Source organism: Penaeus vannamei, chromosome 5 (genome assembly GCF_042767895.1).
Source record: "Penaeus vannamei isolate JL-2024 chromosome 5, ASM4276789v1, whole genome shotgun sequence".
In the NCBI taxonomy this organism is placed as follows: domain Eukaryota; kingdom Metazoa; phylum Arthropoda; class Malacostraca; order Decapoda; family Penaeidae; genus Penaeus; species Penaeus vannamei.
Window position 1 is genome coordinate 1625311 of NC_091553.1, and position 17500 is coordinate 1642810.

Below are 17500 nucleotides of genomic sequence, written 5' to 3' on the forward strand. Positions count from 1 at the left end.
AGGTGGCCATATAGCCTGACTTGGCGATCCCGGATTGTGCAGGTAACAGGTCCTGCGCCAGTCTCACGGTGCAGCCGTTGGTTAGACATATGGTCCTGCTAACAGTACCCCATGATCCGGCGCAAGGACCTAGTACAAAAGGCATCAAGACGAGACTCCAAGGCACTGGATAATGTCCAGGTTTCACTACCGTAGAGCAAAACTGGCATTATCAGGGCCCTGAAAACCCGTAGCTTGACCTTCTGCACAGGTACCGGCACCTCCAAATACTCTTGTCGAGAGACTTCATGACCCCTGCTGCCAGGCCAATCTGTCTGCTGACTTTCTGGTCTGACAGCCCAGAGTTATGAACTGCACTACCAAGGTATGTAAATCTCTCTGTGACTTCAATGTCCTCGCCGCAAGCGCGTACTGACTGAACAGGTTCTCCTAGCAAGTCGCAAAGTCCTGGATCTTGGTCTTGGTCCAGGAGACCTCTAGACCCAAGGGCTTCGCTTCATTACTAAATGCATCGAGAGCCACCACTAGGGTTTCCAAGGACTCAGATAGAATACCAACATCATCGGCAAAGTCAAGGTCTGTAACCTTAATATTACCAAGTGTTGCTCCACAGTGACTTTGAACAGTAGCTCTGCCTAGTATCCAGTCCATGCAAGTGTTGAAAAGTGTTCTTTCCTGTCAGTTCAGGAGTGAGGCAAGAACACAGCCTTACCTCACTCCTGAACTGACAGGAAAGAAGCTCGACAGGCCCCCACCACACTTTACAGCACTTTCAGTACCAGTATATAGGTTTGCTATTAATTCAATAATTCTTGTTGGAATTCCTCTCAGTCTCGGGATCTCCCAGTGATTCCCAATGCACTGTATCGAACGCCTTCTTGAGGTAGATGTAGGCTGCAAGCAGCCCATGTCCAAACTCACGACGGTGCTCTACAATGACTCGGAGAGCAAGGATGCGGTCTATTGTGGACTTACCAGGAGTGAATCCAGATTGCTCTGACCTCAGATGCCTTAGTAGATGATCTCTGATATGCCTCAGAAATTGGTTGTGACTACCCTCCGGGTTCACTTCAAAACTCCCCAGCGGCCCAATGACCACCCTAGGGTGCTTCATCTGAACAGGCTGAAGGAGAGGGAGTGTGCTTGGAGGTTTGCTGAGACAATCTCTGATTGGTTCACTTGACAATCTGACGGAACCTTGCCTGGTACACTGAGCAGCATGATGCCGCGATGATTGCTGCAGTCCCATCAGTCCCCCTTCCCCTTCCAGAGAGGGATGACCACACCCCTCAACAGGTCAGGGGGAATGGTACCGGACTGCCAGATGGCAGCCAGGACAGCATGTAATCCCTGCACCATAGGTTCACTACCAGCCTCTAACAGTTCAGCTGGGATGCCACAAATACCCACTGCTTTACCACTCTTCAGCTTGGAGATCACCTCCCTAACTTCTGTTAGGGAGGGTGGGTCCTCGCTAATGGGTGGGTCTGGCAGCGGAATCACGGCACTACCCACATCCAAGTTAACTGTTGGAGGGTCAACCTGATAAAACTGCTCAAAGTACTCAGCCCAATGCTCGCGCACCGCGACAGGATCTGAGATAATCTGGCCACCTACTAAATGAACTGCAGTCACCTGGGAAGAGGGCTTGGAATTCAGTTTTCTCAGGGCTTGGTATGCAGGACGAAAGTCAATTACTAAGAAATGGCCTTCGACCTCCTCAGCAAGACTCCTAATAAACTTCCTTATCCCTTCTTAACACAGACGGAGTTCTGCGCACCTGAGAACGGTGCAAATCCCGATCCCCTGCAAGACGAGCCGCACGGTAAGCATCTGTGGATTCCAGCGTCTCCTGAGAGATTAAATTCTGTCTTGATCTCAGGCGTTCTCCAATCGATTCTTGGGCTGCATCAAACGTTTTGCGCTTGAAGGTGTCCTACAGAAGAACAGGGTCTATCAGATTGTCAAGTGAACCGATCAGAGATTGTCTCAGCAAACCTCCTAGCACACTCCCTCTCCTTCAGCCTGTTCAGATGAAACACCCTAGGGTGGTCATTGGGCTGCTGGGGAGTTTTGACGTGAACCCGGAGGGTAGTCACAACCAATCTATGGTCAGTACCACAGAAATCGGCACTCCTGTAAACCCTGCAGTTCTGGAGGATCCTCCAACGAATGCTAACGAGAATGTGGTCGATCTCCTTGGCTGCATTACCCGCATGGCTGTACAATGTCCAACGATGTGGGTTTGGGTGCTGGTACCAGGAGCAAAAACCCGGAAAAGGAGGGAATTCTTGCTGCCGGTATCAACTCCCGAACCATGAGGACCGACTGACATCTCATAGCCAGCTCGATCACAGCCAGATACCGCATTGAAGTCACCCAGAACAATACGAATATCTCGCCAGGGACAACTGTCTGCCACAGACACATGTTTGGTGTAGAACATCTCTTTCACGTCAAGTTTACAAACATTGGTAGGAGCGTACACAGCAATAAGAGACATGAAGCCAAAAGACAGCTTCAGTCTCACTACCATTATATGCTCACCGAGGGCCGGAGCCTACCAGAGACAGCTATGGCTACTCTCTGAAGATGGTGACTGATCATCCTGATGCAGAGAGCGGACGTTCCAAGCCCCCCACCCTGACTTCCCGCCTGAGGTTAACCCTCGGGCAGTCGCTCCAGGTGGACGCCACCTCTGCCACCCCCGCCGACGCTGCCCCACCTCAAAGGCGGCAGGCTGCGGAACCCATCATCCACCTGTGGGGTTCCTTAGGGCTTCATATCGGGCTGGCGGCTACCAGAATGCAGGCGGGACAAGGAGCTCCCACTCCAATCCCGCGCCCCAGCAGCCACCTTCCCAATGGGGCCCGCAGCCCACCTCTCTTGCTGGGTAGGAGGGACGTTTTCCCTCCCCCCAGCATTACCGTTTATAGCAAGCACTGCCAGTGGGGTATTCTCTGGGGGGAGGAGGACTGGCAAGGCCCACCTCCCCCGAGCCTCCCATTGACCCCAGGGGGCTTAGGGGCAGGAGTTAGTACAGGGCCAGATCATGTCCACATGCCGGTGGGCCATGACCCTGTACCTCTGGGGCCTCCTGCTGCTCCGAGATCCCCTACAATTCAGCCTGGGACTGCAAGGTGCCAGTTTCCATAGGTGACCACGAGGAGGCACTGCAGAAGTCTTGATGATGGAGAGGCTATGCACTGGCAAGGGAGACTTACGCAGGGCTGCTCCCTTTTTCGCACAAGCCTAGCCAGCGGTGGCAGCTGCAAGCGAGAAGGCATGCAAGCGCTTGACACTATCTAGGCTACCACATTGCTTCACACCACCCTGCACATGAAGTAGGGTGGTGTATATGTATACTCTTGTGTATACATATATACACATATATATACATTTTTATCTAGTTACATACCAATTCATAAATAATGCATGCATGAATGAATGAATGTATGCATATTTATGTTTATATCCATATCAAATATATATGAACACACACAATTACATATACCTATATAAATATATAAATATACATATATATGAAAAATAGATATTTCACTTACGAGGCATGGTCGGGCAGGGTATAACTGACACTGCATTCAGATTCTCGTCTACCGCTGAGGCGCACCATCTACCGCTCACTGTCTCCCTGTTTATCACTCCTCCTTCTCCCTCCATTTCGATTGTCTCCTCCATCCCTTCTTCGCCAACGCATCCACTCACGATTTCTCCATTGTGTCGGAAGGGAACACATGCTGTGGCGTTCACTGGTGGCTGTTCACTTGGAGCTGAGGGTAAGGTATACAGTTCATTATCTAAACACAAAAGGACAAATGCTTAAATTCGGGTTAATATCTAACTCTTTTAAGCTTATAGCTTATAGGAAAACGATTATGCTTAATAATAGCATTTTCTCTCAAATCCTATAGAATCCTTATCATTCAGTTTTATCAGAAAAATTTCAAAGTATTATGAAATGACGTTGAGAACAAATATATATATATACACATGAATATAATAAATATACGAGTATATATATATATATATATATATATATATATATATATATATATATATATATATATATATATATATATATATATATATATATATATATATATATATATATATATATATATATATATATATATATATATATATATATATATATATATATATATATATATGTACAAACACAAACACGCAGTTTACATTTTCATCATTCCTGACTATATCACTCCCATGTTCAAAATAAACTATTCGTTTTCTAAATCAAAATTCACAAACTTATTGTTGGTTGTCTTCTCTGTTTACACATGTTTATTTGATAAACAAACATGACAACTATTATCTCTAAACCTACCACTCTAGGAAGTAGGATCATGTTACAGAAATTGCACAATCAACAATTTAAATAACAATTATACATTAACTTATAAAGACAAATATAAAGCAATGAACTTTGCATTTTGTCAATTTTCCGTCACTTACGAGCAAATTCCGGACACGTTATAATCTTCCTGGCATTCAAATTCTCGTCCACTTCGGAGACGCACCATCTGTGGCTCTGGGTCAACTTAAACTTCACTCCTCCCTCTCCCACCAACTCAAATGTCTCCTCCTTCCCTTCCTGGCCAAGGCATCCGCTCACAATTTCCTCTCCGTAGCGGAAGGGAACGCACCCACTACTTTCTGAAGGTGGCTCTTCAGTTTCAGCTGAGGCTGGGAAAAGGATTTTATTTTATATTACATAGTGAAAAAAATAAATGTGTATTTGTATTCAATATATTCCTTTTTACATCAAAATGACATGGGAATCATCTTCAAATTCAGAGATGTCGCGGCCGAAAGATCTACAGACTACTGTAATGTATACAAAGGTTTACGTAATGCTTTCCTACCTTCATACTCATATGTACTAGTGGTCTCTAGCGGTGATTCTGTTACGACTGAAAGGGTAAAACGCATTCTAATAAAAAAGGACAAACATATCTGAAACTGGCATTTTTCATCCCTTCAAATCAAACAGAAAAATATCAAGAAGGTCGGATATGATCATGAACACAAGCGGTATCATCAAAGTTTTGAAAAAAAAAAATAAAATAAATAAATAAATAAATAAATAAGTAAATAAAATAAAATAATGAAGAGCACTGTATGTTTCTTAATTCAAAATGCTTTTATAAAGGCACATACACTTCTCTTATTTAACATTATATGAAACCCACACATATATAGATATTATTTCCTTGTTTCCCTTTTTTTCCCTCTACCTCCTGCCACAACTGAGGGAGAAAAGACAAATATTTGTTGATATAACATAAACCATACACTCATTTATAAAATTATGTAATCAACAACACCTACCGATTCATAAATAATGCATGCATGAAAGAATGAATATGCATATGTATGTTTATATCTATATCAAATATATATAAACACACACAATTACATATACATATATACATATACATACATATGAAAAATAATAGATATTTCACTTACGTGACATGGTCGGGCAGGCTATAATTGACACTGCATTCAGATTCTCGTCTACTGCTGAGGCGCACCATCTACCGCTCACTGTCTCCCTGTTTATCACTCCTCCTTCTCCCTCCATTTCGATTGTCTCCTCCACCCCTTCCTCGCCAACACATCCACTCACGATTTCTCCATCGTGTCGGAAGGGAACACATGCTGTGGCGTTCACTGGTGGCTGTTCACTTGGAGCTGAGGGTAAGGTATACAGTTTATTATCTAAACACAAAAGGACAAATGCTTAAATTCGGGTTCATATCTAACTCTTTTAAGCTTATAGCTTATAGGAAAACGATTGTCTAATACTGGCATTTTTTATCAAATGCTATGGAATGCTTATCATAAAGTTTTATCAGAAAATGTTCAAAGTATTATGAAATGACATTGACAACAAATATATATACACACATGAATATATATATATATATATATATATATATATATATATATATATATATATATATATATATATATATATATATATATATATATATATATATATATATATATATATATATATATATATATATATCAGCATACAGTACTGGGATGTGAATTTATAGTATTCACAGGAAAGTGCATTTATGTCACTGATAGTACATGGTCAAAACCTCCAATGTCAACATTATTACACATAAGAGGTTTACATTCTCACCTGGGGATTCACTGGAAGTTACTGAAGGTGGCAGTTCAATTACAGCTGAAAGGGAAAATATGATTTTTAAAAAGGATAAGTATCTATGAAGTATCAAGATATTCGGAAATGACAAAGACCTTCATTTTCCTCTCACGAAAAATGCACACACTTAAATAAATAGACATGCATACGAGTATATAAGCATATATGTGTATATATTATATATATATATACATATTTCTCTTATTCCTTTATTCATTTACTTATAGAAAATAAACGGGTGCATAAATAGATGTTTATATGTATATGTATAGGCCCATATATATATATATATATATATATATATATATATATATATATATATATATATATATATATATATATATATATATATATATATATATATATATGAAATCTCACTTACAAGGCATGGTTGGGCATGCTATAACTGACACTGCATTCAAATTCTCGTCTACCGCTGAGGCGCACCATCTGCCGCTCACTGTCTCCCTGTTTATCACTCCTCCTTCTCCCTTCATTTCAATTGTCTCCTCCATCCCTTCTTCGCCAACGCATCCACTCACGATTTCTCCATTGTGTTGGAAGGGAACACATGCTGTGGCGTTCACTGGTGGCTGTTCACTTGGAACTGAGGGTAAGGTATAGTTTATTATCTAAACACAAAAGGACAAATGCTTAAATTCGGGTTCATATCTAACTCTTTTAAGCTTATAGCTTATAGGAAAACGATTGTCTAACATTGGCATTTTTTATCAAATGCTATGGAATGTTTCTCATAAAGTTTTATCAGAAAATGTTCAAAGTATTATGAAATGACATTGACAACAAATATATATACACACATGTATACATATATATATATATATATATATATATATATATATATATATATATATATATATATATATATATATATATATATATATATATATATATCAGCATACAGTACTGGGATGTGAATTTATAGTATTCACAGGTAAGTGCATTTATGTCCGTATGTGTCAAGGAGTGTCACTGACAGTACATGGTTAAAACCACCAATGTCAACATGATCACACATAAGATGTTCACATTCTCACCTGGGGATTCACTGGAGGTTACTGAAGGTGGCAGTTCAATTACAGCTGAAGGGGAAAATATGATTTTTAAAAAGGATAAGTATCTATGAAATATCGATATTCGGAAATGACAAAGACCTTCATTTTCTTCTCATGTACCAATGCATACACTCAAATAAATATACATACATACGAGTATATATGCATATATATATATGTATATACTATATATACACATTTCTCTTATTCCTTTATTCATTTACTTAGAGATAATAAATACATGCATAACTTGATTTTTATATGTATGTATATGTATAGGCACATATGTACGCATAAACACATATATATATGTGTGAAATTTCACTTACGAGGCATGGTCGGGCAGGCTATAACTGACACTGCATTCAGATTCTCGTCTACCGCTGAGGCGCACCATCTGCCGCTCACTGTCTCCCTGTTTATCACTCCTCCTTCTCCCTCCATTTCGATTGTCTCCTCCACCCCTTCTTCGCCAACACATCCGCTCACGATTTCTCCATCGTGTCGGAAGGGAACACATTCACTGCCGTTCACTGGTGGCTGTTCACTTGGAGCTGAGGGAAATGTTTGAACTCAATTCTCTAAACGCTGTTATAAGGATTTACACAATGACTGACAGAAATTCGGAATTATATCTAAGACACTCTTATAATTCAAATACAAAAGATGTATTTTATTGGTGTCGAATATATCTTTGTCAGAAATACATGTATTTCTAACCAAGATATATTCGAAACTAGTCAAGTACTACCCAGGTAATGTGATGATATTCATTCCCATTCATACCTTTTCTACTTTAATCTTATAGCTTAGAGGATGAGTATGTCTAATACTGGCAATTTGGCTCAAATCCTAAAGAATCCTTATTTTGAAGCTATGTCAGAATATGTTCAAACTATTATGAAAATGTATTGAATATACACATTTATGTGTATATGTATGTATATACAAATATATACATTTATATAGAGAGATAAAGGGAATTTCTGTTTCACTTACTAGGGTTTATATACATACACACATCTCTATATATATGTGTATGTATAAAAATATATTCATTTATTACATTATAAATCTCATCCCATGCAATCATATCTATATACAATGTATGCGAGAATGTATCAGAAAAAAATGAGTAGTACTGGAGTATAATCCACTTACGATACACGGTTGGGCACGGAATAATAGATCGTATATTCTGGTAACTGTCTACTGCGGTTCCACTTCAATAGATTCCTTAGCATGACTTCAAATGGGTATGGGATTTGCTTTCAAAATCATAATTGCCACGGGCAAAACATCTATACATTACCAATATGTACATCGGTTTATGTAATGCTTTCCTACCTTCATACACAATCGGTCCTGAGTGTGGCCCTGGGGTTACTAACGGTGGCTGTTCAGTTACGGCTGAAACGGGAAAACGTTTTCTAATAGAAAGGACAAACATATCTCATACTAGCACTTTTGATACTTATTGGATCAAATAGAAAAGAATCAAGAAATTCCAATATGACTATGAACTTCACAAATCTATTTACACTCACACAACCATAAATCCGTATATACGATATATGCATTTACGGGTTAAGAAAATAAATGTATTTAAAGAATTACAACTTATCACTAACAAGGAAAGGTTAGGAATGCCATAATGAATAAGATATTCATATTCCTGTATACCTCCAAGGCAGATTTTCATAACACTTTTCTGTCATAGTTCAGTTGAAGCTCAGATTGGGAAATATACTAAACTGACTAAAAATAAATAATGATAAAAAGGTATTCATATCAAATAGACACTTTTATAGTAGTCACTGGCTGTTCAGCTAAAAAGTATAAAAAATATACACTTTAAATACTAATTTGCCTGTGGCTCCACTGCTCATGAGATTTTCCAAAATGATAAAAATCATTACAACTTCGTTCACAACTATCCACATATACAAACACAACATAACCACAAATTATAAATTTTACATTTACATAAACATCTAATTCAGCATGTATAAACAGTAGTGGAATGTGAATTTATAATATTCACTGGCAAGTGCAATTATGTCCCTGTGTGTCGATGTGTCAATGACAGTGCCTGGTCAAAACCATCAATGTCAACATGATTACACATAAAGAGGTTCACCTGGGGATTCCCTACAAATTACTGGAGGTGGCTGTTCATGACATGTTCATGTTCATGTTCATTTCCTAATATTAGGAAATGACAATCACCTTCACTTTCAAGTTACGTATACACATACACTCGTATATACATATATACATATACACATACTTATCTAGTTACATACCGATTCATAAATAATGCATGCATGAATGAATGAATGTATGCATATTTATGTTAATATCCATATCAAATTTATATGAACACACACATAATTACATATACATATATAAACATATATATATATATATATATACATACATATGAAAAATAAGAGATATTTCACTTACGAGGCATGGTCGGGCAGGCTATAACTGACACTGCATTCAGATTCTCGTCTACTGCTGAGGCGCACCATCTACCGCTCACTGTCTCCCTGTTTATCACTCCTCCTTCTCCCTCCATTTCGATTGTCTCCTCCATCCCTTCTTCGCCAACGCATCCACTCACGATTTCTCCATCATGTCGGAAGGGAACACAAGTTGTGGCGTTCACTGGTGGCTGTTCACTTGGAGCTGAGGGTAAGGTATACAGTTCATTATCTAAACACAAAAGGACAAATGCTTAAATTCGGGTTCATATCTAACTCTTTTAGGCTTATAGCTTATAGGAAAACGATTGTCTAATACTGGCCTTTTTTATCAAATGCTATGGAATGTTTATCATAAAGTTTTATCAGAAAATGTTCAAAGTATTATGAAATGACATTGACAACAAATATATATACACACATGAATATACATATATATATATATATATATATATATATATATATATATATATATATATATATATATATATTATATCTTCGTCAGAGGAAGATATAATCGAAACCGGTCAAATACATCTCTTGTATTGTGAAGATATTCGTTCTCATTCATACCTTTCCACATTTGTCCACATGAATACGGTTCATATATATATATATATATATATATATATATATATATATATATATATATATATATATATATATATATATATATATATATCAGCATACAGTACTGGGATGTGAATTTATAGCATTCACAGGTAAGTGCATTTATGTCCGTATGTGTCGAGGAGTGTCACTGACAGTACATGGTCAAAACCACCAATGTCAACATGATCACACATAAGAGGTTCACATTCTCACCTAGGGATTCGCTGGAGGTTACTGAAGGTGGCAGTTCAATTACAGCTGAAGGGGAAAATATGATTTTTAAAAAGGATAAGTATCTATGAAATATCGATATTCGGAAATGACAAAGACCTTCATTTTCTTCTCATGTACCAATGCATACACTCAAATAAATATACATACATACGAGTATATATGCATATATATATGTATAAACTATATATACACATTTCTCTTATTCCTTTATTCATTTACTTAGAGATAATAAATACATGCATAACTTGATTTTTATATGTATGTATATGTATAGGCACATATGTACGCACAAACACACATATATATGTGTGAAATTTCACTTACGAGGCATGGTCGGGCAGGCTATAACTGACACTGCATTCAGATTCTCGTCTACCGCTGAGGCGCACCATCTGCCGCTCACTGTCTCCCTGTTTATCACTCCTCCTTCTCCCTCCATTTCGATTGTCTCCTCCACCCCTTCTTCGCCAACACATCCGCTCACGATTTCTCCATCGTGTCGGAAGGGAACACATTCACTGCCGTTCACTGGTGGCTGTTCACTTGGAGCTGAGGGAAATGTGTGAACTCAATTCTCTAAACGCTGTTATAAGGATTTACACAATGACTGACAGAAATTCGGAATTATATCTAAGACACTCTTATAATTCAAATACAAAAGATGTATCTTATTGGTGTCGAATATATCTTTGTCAGAAATACATGTATTTCTAACCAAGATATATTCGAAACTAGTCAAGTACTACCCATGTAATGTGATGATATTCATTCCCATTCATAGCTTAGAGGATGATTATGTCTAATACTGGCAATTTGGCTCAAATCCTAAAGAATCCTTATTTTGAAGTTATATCAGAATATGTTCAAACTATTATGAAAATGTATTGAATATATACATTTATGTATATATGTATGTATATACAAATATATACATATATAGATAGATAAAGGGAATTTCTGTCATGTGGATGTATAAAAATATATTCATTTATTAAATTATAAATCTCATCGCATGCGATCGTATCTATATACAATGTATGCGCGAATGTATCAGAAAAAAATGAGTAGTACTGGAGTATAATCCACTTACGATACACGGTTGGGCACGGAATAATAGATCGTATATTCTGGTAACTGTCTACTGCGGTTCCACTTCAATAGATTCCTTAGCATGACTTCAAATGGGTGTGGGATTCGCTTTCAAAATCATAATTGCCACGGGCAAAACATCTATACATTACCAATATATACATGGGTTCACGTAATGCTTTCCTACCTTCATACACAATCGGTCCTGAGTGTGGCCCTGGGGTTACTAACGGTGGCTGTTCAGTTACTGCTGAAACGGGAAAACGTTTTCTAATAGAAAGGACAGACATATCTCATACTAGCACTTTTGATACTTATTGGATCAAATAGAAAAGAATCAAGAAATTCCAATATGACTATGAACTTTACAAATCTATTTACTCACACAACCATAAATCCGTATATACGATATATGCATTTACGGGTTAAGAAAATAAGTGTATTTAAAGAATTGCAACTTATCACTAACAAGGAAAGGTTAGGAATGCCATAATGAATAAGATATTCATATTCCTATATACCTCCAAGGCAGATTTTCATAACACTTTTCTGTCATAGTTCAGTTGAAGCTCAGATTGGGAAATATACTAAACTGACTAAAAATAAATAATGATAAAAAGGTATTCATATCAAATAGACACTTTTATAGTAGTCACTGGCTGTTCAGCTAAAAAGTATAAAAAATATACACTTTAAAAACTAATTTGCCTGTGGCTCCACTGATCATGAGATATTCCAAAATGATAAAAATAATTACAACTTTGTTCACAACTATCCACGTATACAAACACAATATAACCACAAATATAAATTTTACATTTATATAGATATCTAATTCAGCATGTATAAACAATAGCGGAATGTGAATTTATAATATTCACAGGCAAGTGCAATTATGTCCCTGTGTGTCAATGTGTCAATGACAGTGCCTGGTCAAAACCATCAATGTCAACATGATTACACATAAAGAGGTTCACCTGGGGATTCCCTACAAATTACTGGAGGTGGCTTTAAATGACATAAAGATATCAAGAAATGATAACCACCTTCACTTTCAAGTTACGTATACACATACACTCGTGTATACATATATACACATATACACATACTTATCTAGTTACATACCGATTCAAAAATAATACATGCATGAATGAATGAATGTATAAATAAGTATGTTTATATCCATATCAAATCTATATGAACACACACAATTACATATACATATATATACATATATACATATACATACATATGAAAAATAAGAGATATTTCACTTACGAGGCATGGTCGGGCAGGCTATAATTGACACTGCATTCAGATTCTCGTCTACCGCTGAGGCGCACCATCTACCGCTCACTGTCTCCCTGTTTATCACTCCTCCTTCTCCCTCCATTTCGACTGTCTCCTCCATCCCTTCTTCGCCAACGCATCCACTCACGATTTCTCCATCATGTTGGAAGGGAACACATGCGGTGGCGTTCACTGGTGGCTGTTCACTTGGAGCTGAGGGTAAGGTATACAGTTCATTATCTAAACACAAAAGGACAAATGCTTAAATTTGGGTTCATATCTAACTCTTTTAAGCTTATAGCTTATAGGAAAACGATTGTCTAATATTGGCATTTTTTATCAAATGCTATGGAATGTTTATCATAAAGTTTTATCAGAAAATGTTTCAAGCATTATGAAATGACATTGACAACAAATACATATACACACATGAATATATATATATATCAGCATACAGTACTGGGATGTGAATTTATAGTATTCACAGGTAAGTGCATTTATGTCCGTATGTGTCGAGAAGTGTCACTGACAGTACATGGTCAAATGTACAATGTCAACATGATCACACATAAGAGGTTCACATTCTCACCTGGGGATTCGCTGGAGGTTACTGAAGGTGGCAGTTCAATTACAGCTGAAAGGGAAAATATGATTTTCAAAAGGATAAGTATCTATGAACAATAAAGATATTCGGAAATGACATAGACCTTCATTTTCTTCTCACGTACCAATGCACACACTCAAATAAATATACATGTCAACATGATCACACATGAGGTTCACATTCTCACCTGGGGATTCACTGGAACTTATTGAAGGTAACACTCCTTTAAGTTTATAGCTTATCGGAAAACAATTATGCTTAATAATAGCATTTTCTCTCAAATCCTATAGAATCCTTATCATTCAGTTTTATCAGAAAATTCTCAAAGTATTATGAAATGACATTGAGAACAAATGTATATATACACATGAATATAATAAATATACACTTATACAAATATATATATATATATATATATATATATATATATATATATATATATATATATATATATATATATATATATATATATATATATATATATATATATATATATATATATATATATATATATATATATATATATATATATATATATATATATATATGTACAAACACAAACAAGCAGTTTACATTTTCATCATTCGTGACTATATCACTCCAATGTTCAAAATAAACTATTCGTTTACTAAATCAAAATTCACAAACTTATTGTTGGCAGTCTTCTCTGTTTACACATGTTTGTGTATACATAAAGATACTGACACAAATGCATACAATTTGCATTCATGTGAATATGCGCCTATGAGAACTGGGTTAAAAAAAGGTTCACTGCCTCACCTGTGGCCGTAGTGGCAGCGCCCACTGGTGGTTCTTCGGGCGGAGCTGGGGAGGAAACATCCACTTTCGACAGATATCAAAATAATAAAAACAAGAGCTGCCCAAGATGAACAATTACCTTGAAAATCATATTCTACGATAATTTTTGGATTTTTTGCTATGAGAATAAAACTTATACTCTAACATACATAATAACAATGTATATAAAGGCACATCTACAATAGCATACATATAGCTATATACATTGTATATATGTTTTTTCTTTTCTTTCTCTCCCCTTCTGTCACAGCAGAGGGGAAGATCAATATTTCCTGATAAACAAACATGACAACTATTATCTCGAAACCTACCACTCTAGGAAGTAGGATCATGTTACAAAAATTGCACAATCAACAATTTAAATAACAATTATACATTAACTTATAAAGACAAATATATAGCAATGAACTTTGCATTTTGTCAATTTTCCGTCACTTACGAGCCATTTCCGGACACCTTATAATCTTCATGGCATTCAAATTCTCGTCCACTTTGGAGACGCACCATCTGTAGCTCAGGGTCAACTTAAACTTCACTCCTCCCTCTCCCACCAACTCAAATGTCTCCACCTTCCCTTCCTCGCCGACGCATCCGCTCACGATTTCCTTTCCGTATCGGAAGGGAACGCACTGCTCCACTGCAAGTCCAAAGGGGCGATGAGAAACGAAAACGACTGATATACACACACGCGCTTGCACACATACACACACACTAAAAAAACATGCATACATACTTATGTAAACATATACATACTTATATATACATACACATTTATATTTACATATGTATATATGTACATGAATATGTTTATGTACATTAATATGTATATGTATATATACGTACATATATATAGATATATCTGTATACACATACATAAATATATATATATATATATGCATGAGTATGTACGCATGGGTATAAGTATGGGTATGGGTATGCGTATGCATGTGTGTGTGTCAAAGAGAAAAAATGCATAACTTGGATTCTAATTCACTTACTTGGGCACTGTATAACTGATACGATATCCATATTCTTGTCTACTTCTGCGGCGCACCATTTGCCTTTCACTGTCCAGCTGTCTGTCACTCCTCCTTCTCTCTCCACCTCAATTACCTCCCACTTCCCTTCCTCGCCGATGCATTCGCTCACAATTTCCCCTCCGTATCGGAAAGGAACACACAGTCCGGTCACTGCCTCACCGGTAGGCGTAGTGGCGGCGCCCATGGGTGGCACTTTAGGGGAGGAAACATCAGCTTTTGACAGATATGAAAATAATAAAAACATGAGCTGCCCAAGATGAACAATTACCTTGAAAATTATATTCTACGATAATGTTTGGATTTTTTGCTATGAGAATAAAACTTATACTCTAACATACATAATAACAATGTATATAAAGGCACATCTACACTAGCATACATATAGCTATATATATTATATAGATATTTTTTCTTTTCTTTCTCTCCCCTTCTGTCACAGCTGAGGGGAAGATCAATATTTCCTGATAAACAAACATGACAATTATTTTCTCTAACCCTACCACTTTAGGAAGTAGGATCATGTAACAGAAATTGCATAATCAACAATTTAAATAACAATTATACATTAACTTATAAAGACATAAATATAAAGCAATGAACTTTGCATTTTGTCTATTTTCCGTCACTTACGAGCCATTTCCGGACACCTTATAATCTTCATGGCATTCAAATTCTCGTCCACTTCGGAGACGCACCATCTGTAGCTCAGGGTCAACTTGTACTTCACTCCTCCCTCTCCCACCAACTCAAATGTCTCCTCCTTCCCTTCCTTGCCGACGCATCCGCTCACGATTTCCTCTCCGTAGCGGAAGGGAACGCACCCACTACTTTCTGAAGGTGGCTCTTCCGTTTCAGCTGAGGCTGGGAAAAGGATTTCATTTTATATTACATAGCGAAAAAAATAAATGTGTTTTTATATTCAATATATTCCTTTTTACATCAAAATGACATGGGAATCATCTTCAAATGCAGAGATCTAGAGACTACTGTAATGTATACATGGGTTTACGTAATACTTTCCTACCTTCATACTCATATGTACTAGTGGTCTCTAGCGGTGATTCTGTTACGACTGAAAGGGTAAAACGCATTCTAATAAAAAAGGACAAACATATCTGAAACTGGCAATTTTCATCCCTTTAAATCAAACAGAAAAATATCGAGAAGGTCAGATATGATCATGAACACAAGCAGTATCATCAAAGTTTTGAAGAAAAAATAAACAAATAAATAAATAAGTAAATAAAATAACGAAGAGCACTGTATGTTTCTTAATTCAAAATGCTATTATAAAGGCACAATTATTTAACATTATATGAAACCCACACATATATAAATATTATTTCCTTGTTTCCCTTTTTTTCCCTCTACCTCCTGCCACCAATGAGGGAGAAAAGATGAATATTTCTTGATATAACATACAACATACACTCATTCATAAAATTACATAATCAACAACACCTTTACTATTATACTTTCACTTACAAAGAAACATACAAAGCAATAATCTACACATTTAGCCACATGTCCGTCACTTACAAGAAATTTCCGGACAGCTCATAGCCTTCATGACATTCATATCCTCGTCCACCTCTGCAGCGCACCACTGGCCGCCCACGCAGCCCCTCATGAGCATCCCTTTGAGGCTGAAGGGAACGCACACGTCGCCTGCGAGTCCAGTGGGGGCAATGAGGAAGGAAAGCCAGAAATGTATATACTATATAATACTTATAATATAAACATACATATATGTATGTATATATATGTTTATATGCATATTTGTGTATGTATGTGTGTTTATGTGTTATTGTGTGTGTTTAGGTGTATGTTTAAATGTATGTTTATGTGTGTGCATGTGCATGCGTGTGTGTGTTTGACTTGCATTCCAATTAACTTACACAGTATAATGGTTACGGGATTCAGATTCTCGTCTACTTCTGAGGCGCACCATCTGCCTTTCACTGTCCACCAGGTTATCACTCCTCCTTCTCCCTCCGTCTTAATTATCTCCTCCTTCCCTTGCT

At 37.1% G+C, this 17500-nt stretch overlaps 2 protein-coding genes across 2 annotated transcripts in view; both read right to left on the reverse strand.

Annotated features, from left to right (window-relative positions):
* LOC113802040 (uncharacterized) overlaps nt 1-6612 on the reverse strand; it is a 46378-nt gene extending 39766 nt beyond the window's left edge. Inside the window, exons 1-6 of the mRNA XM_070122287.1 lie at nt 6606-6612; nt 6200-6244; nt 5512-5736; nt 4905-4952; nt 4495-4725; nt 3567-3791 (exon numbers count right to left, since the gene is read on the reverse strand). Coding sequence (XP_069978388.1) covers nt 3567-3791; nt 4495-4725; nt 4905-4952; nt 5512-5736; nt 6200-6244; nt 6606-6612 — 781 coding nt within the window. The remainder of the gene's footprint in view (nt 1-3566; nt 3792-4494; nt 4726-4904; nt 4953-5511; nt 5737-6199; nt 6245-6605) is intronic.
* A 1008-nt stretch (nt 6613-7620) lies between these two features.
* The window catches only part of LOC113802042 (uncharacterized), a 14109-nt gene continuing 4229 nt past the window's right edge, over nt 7621-17500 (reverse strand). The window contains exons 6-21 of the mRNA XM_027352519.2: nt 17375-17500; nt 17016-17144; nt 16501-16548; nt 16107-16337; nt 15435-15668; nt 14876-15073; nt 14398-14442; nt 13603-13647; nt 13002-13226; nt 11911-11973; nt 10959-11183; nt 10554-10658; nt 9769-9993; nt 9344-9391; nt 8647-8709; nt 7621-7853 (exon numbers count right to left, since the gene is read on the reverse strand). The exon at nt 17375-17500 is cut by the window's right edge and continues 81 nt beyond it. Of these exons, the coding sequence (XP_027208320.2) occupies nt 7621-7853; nt 8647-8709; nt 9344-9391; nt 9769-9993; nt 10554-10658; nt 10959-11183; nt 11911-11973; nt 13002-13226; nt 13603-13647; nt 14398-14442; nt 14876-15073; nt 15435-15668; nt 16107-16337; nt 16501-16548; nt 17016-17144; nt 17375-17500 (2243 nt within the window). The remainder of the gene's footprint in view (nt 7854-8646; nt 8710-9343; nt 9392-9768; nt 9994-10553; nt 10659-10958; nt 11184-11910; nt 11974-13001; nt 13227-13602; nt 13648-14397; nt 14443-14875; nt 15074-15434; nt 15669-16106; nt 16338-16500; nt 16549-17015; nt 17145-17374) is intronic.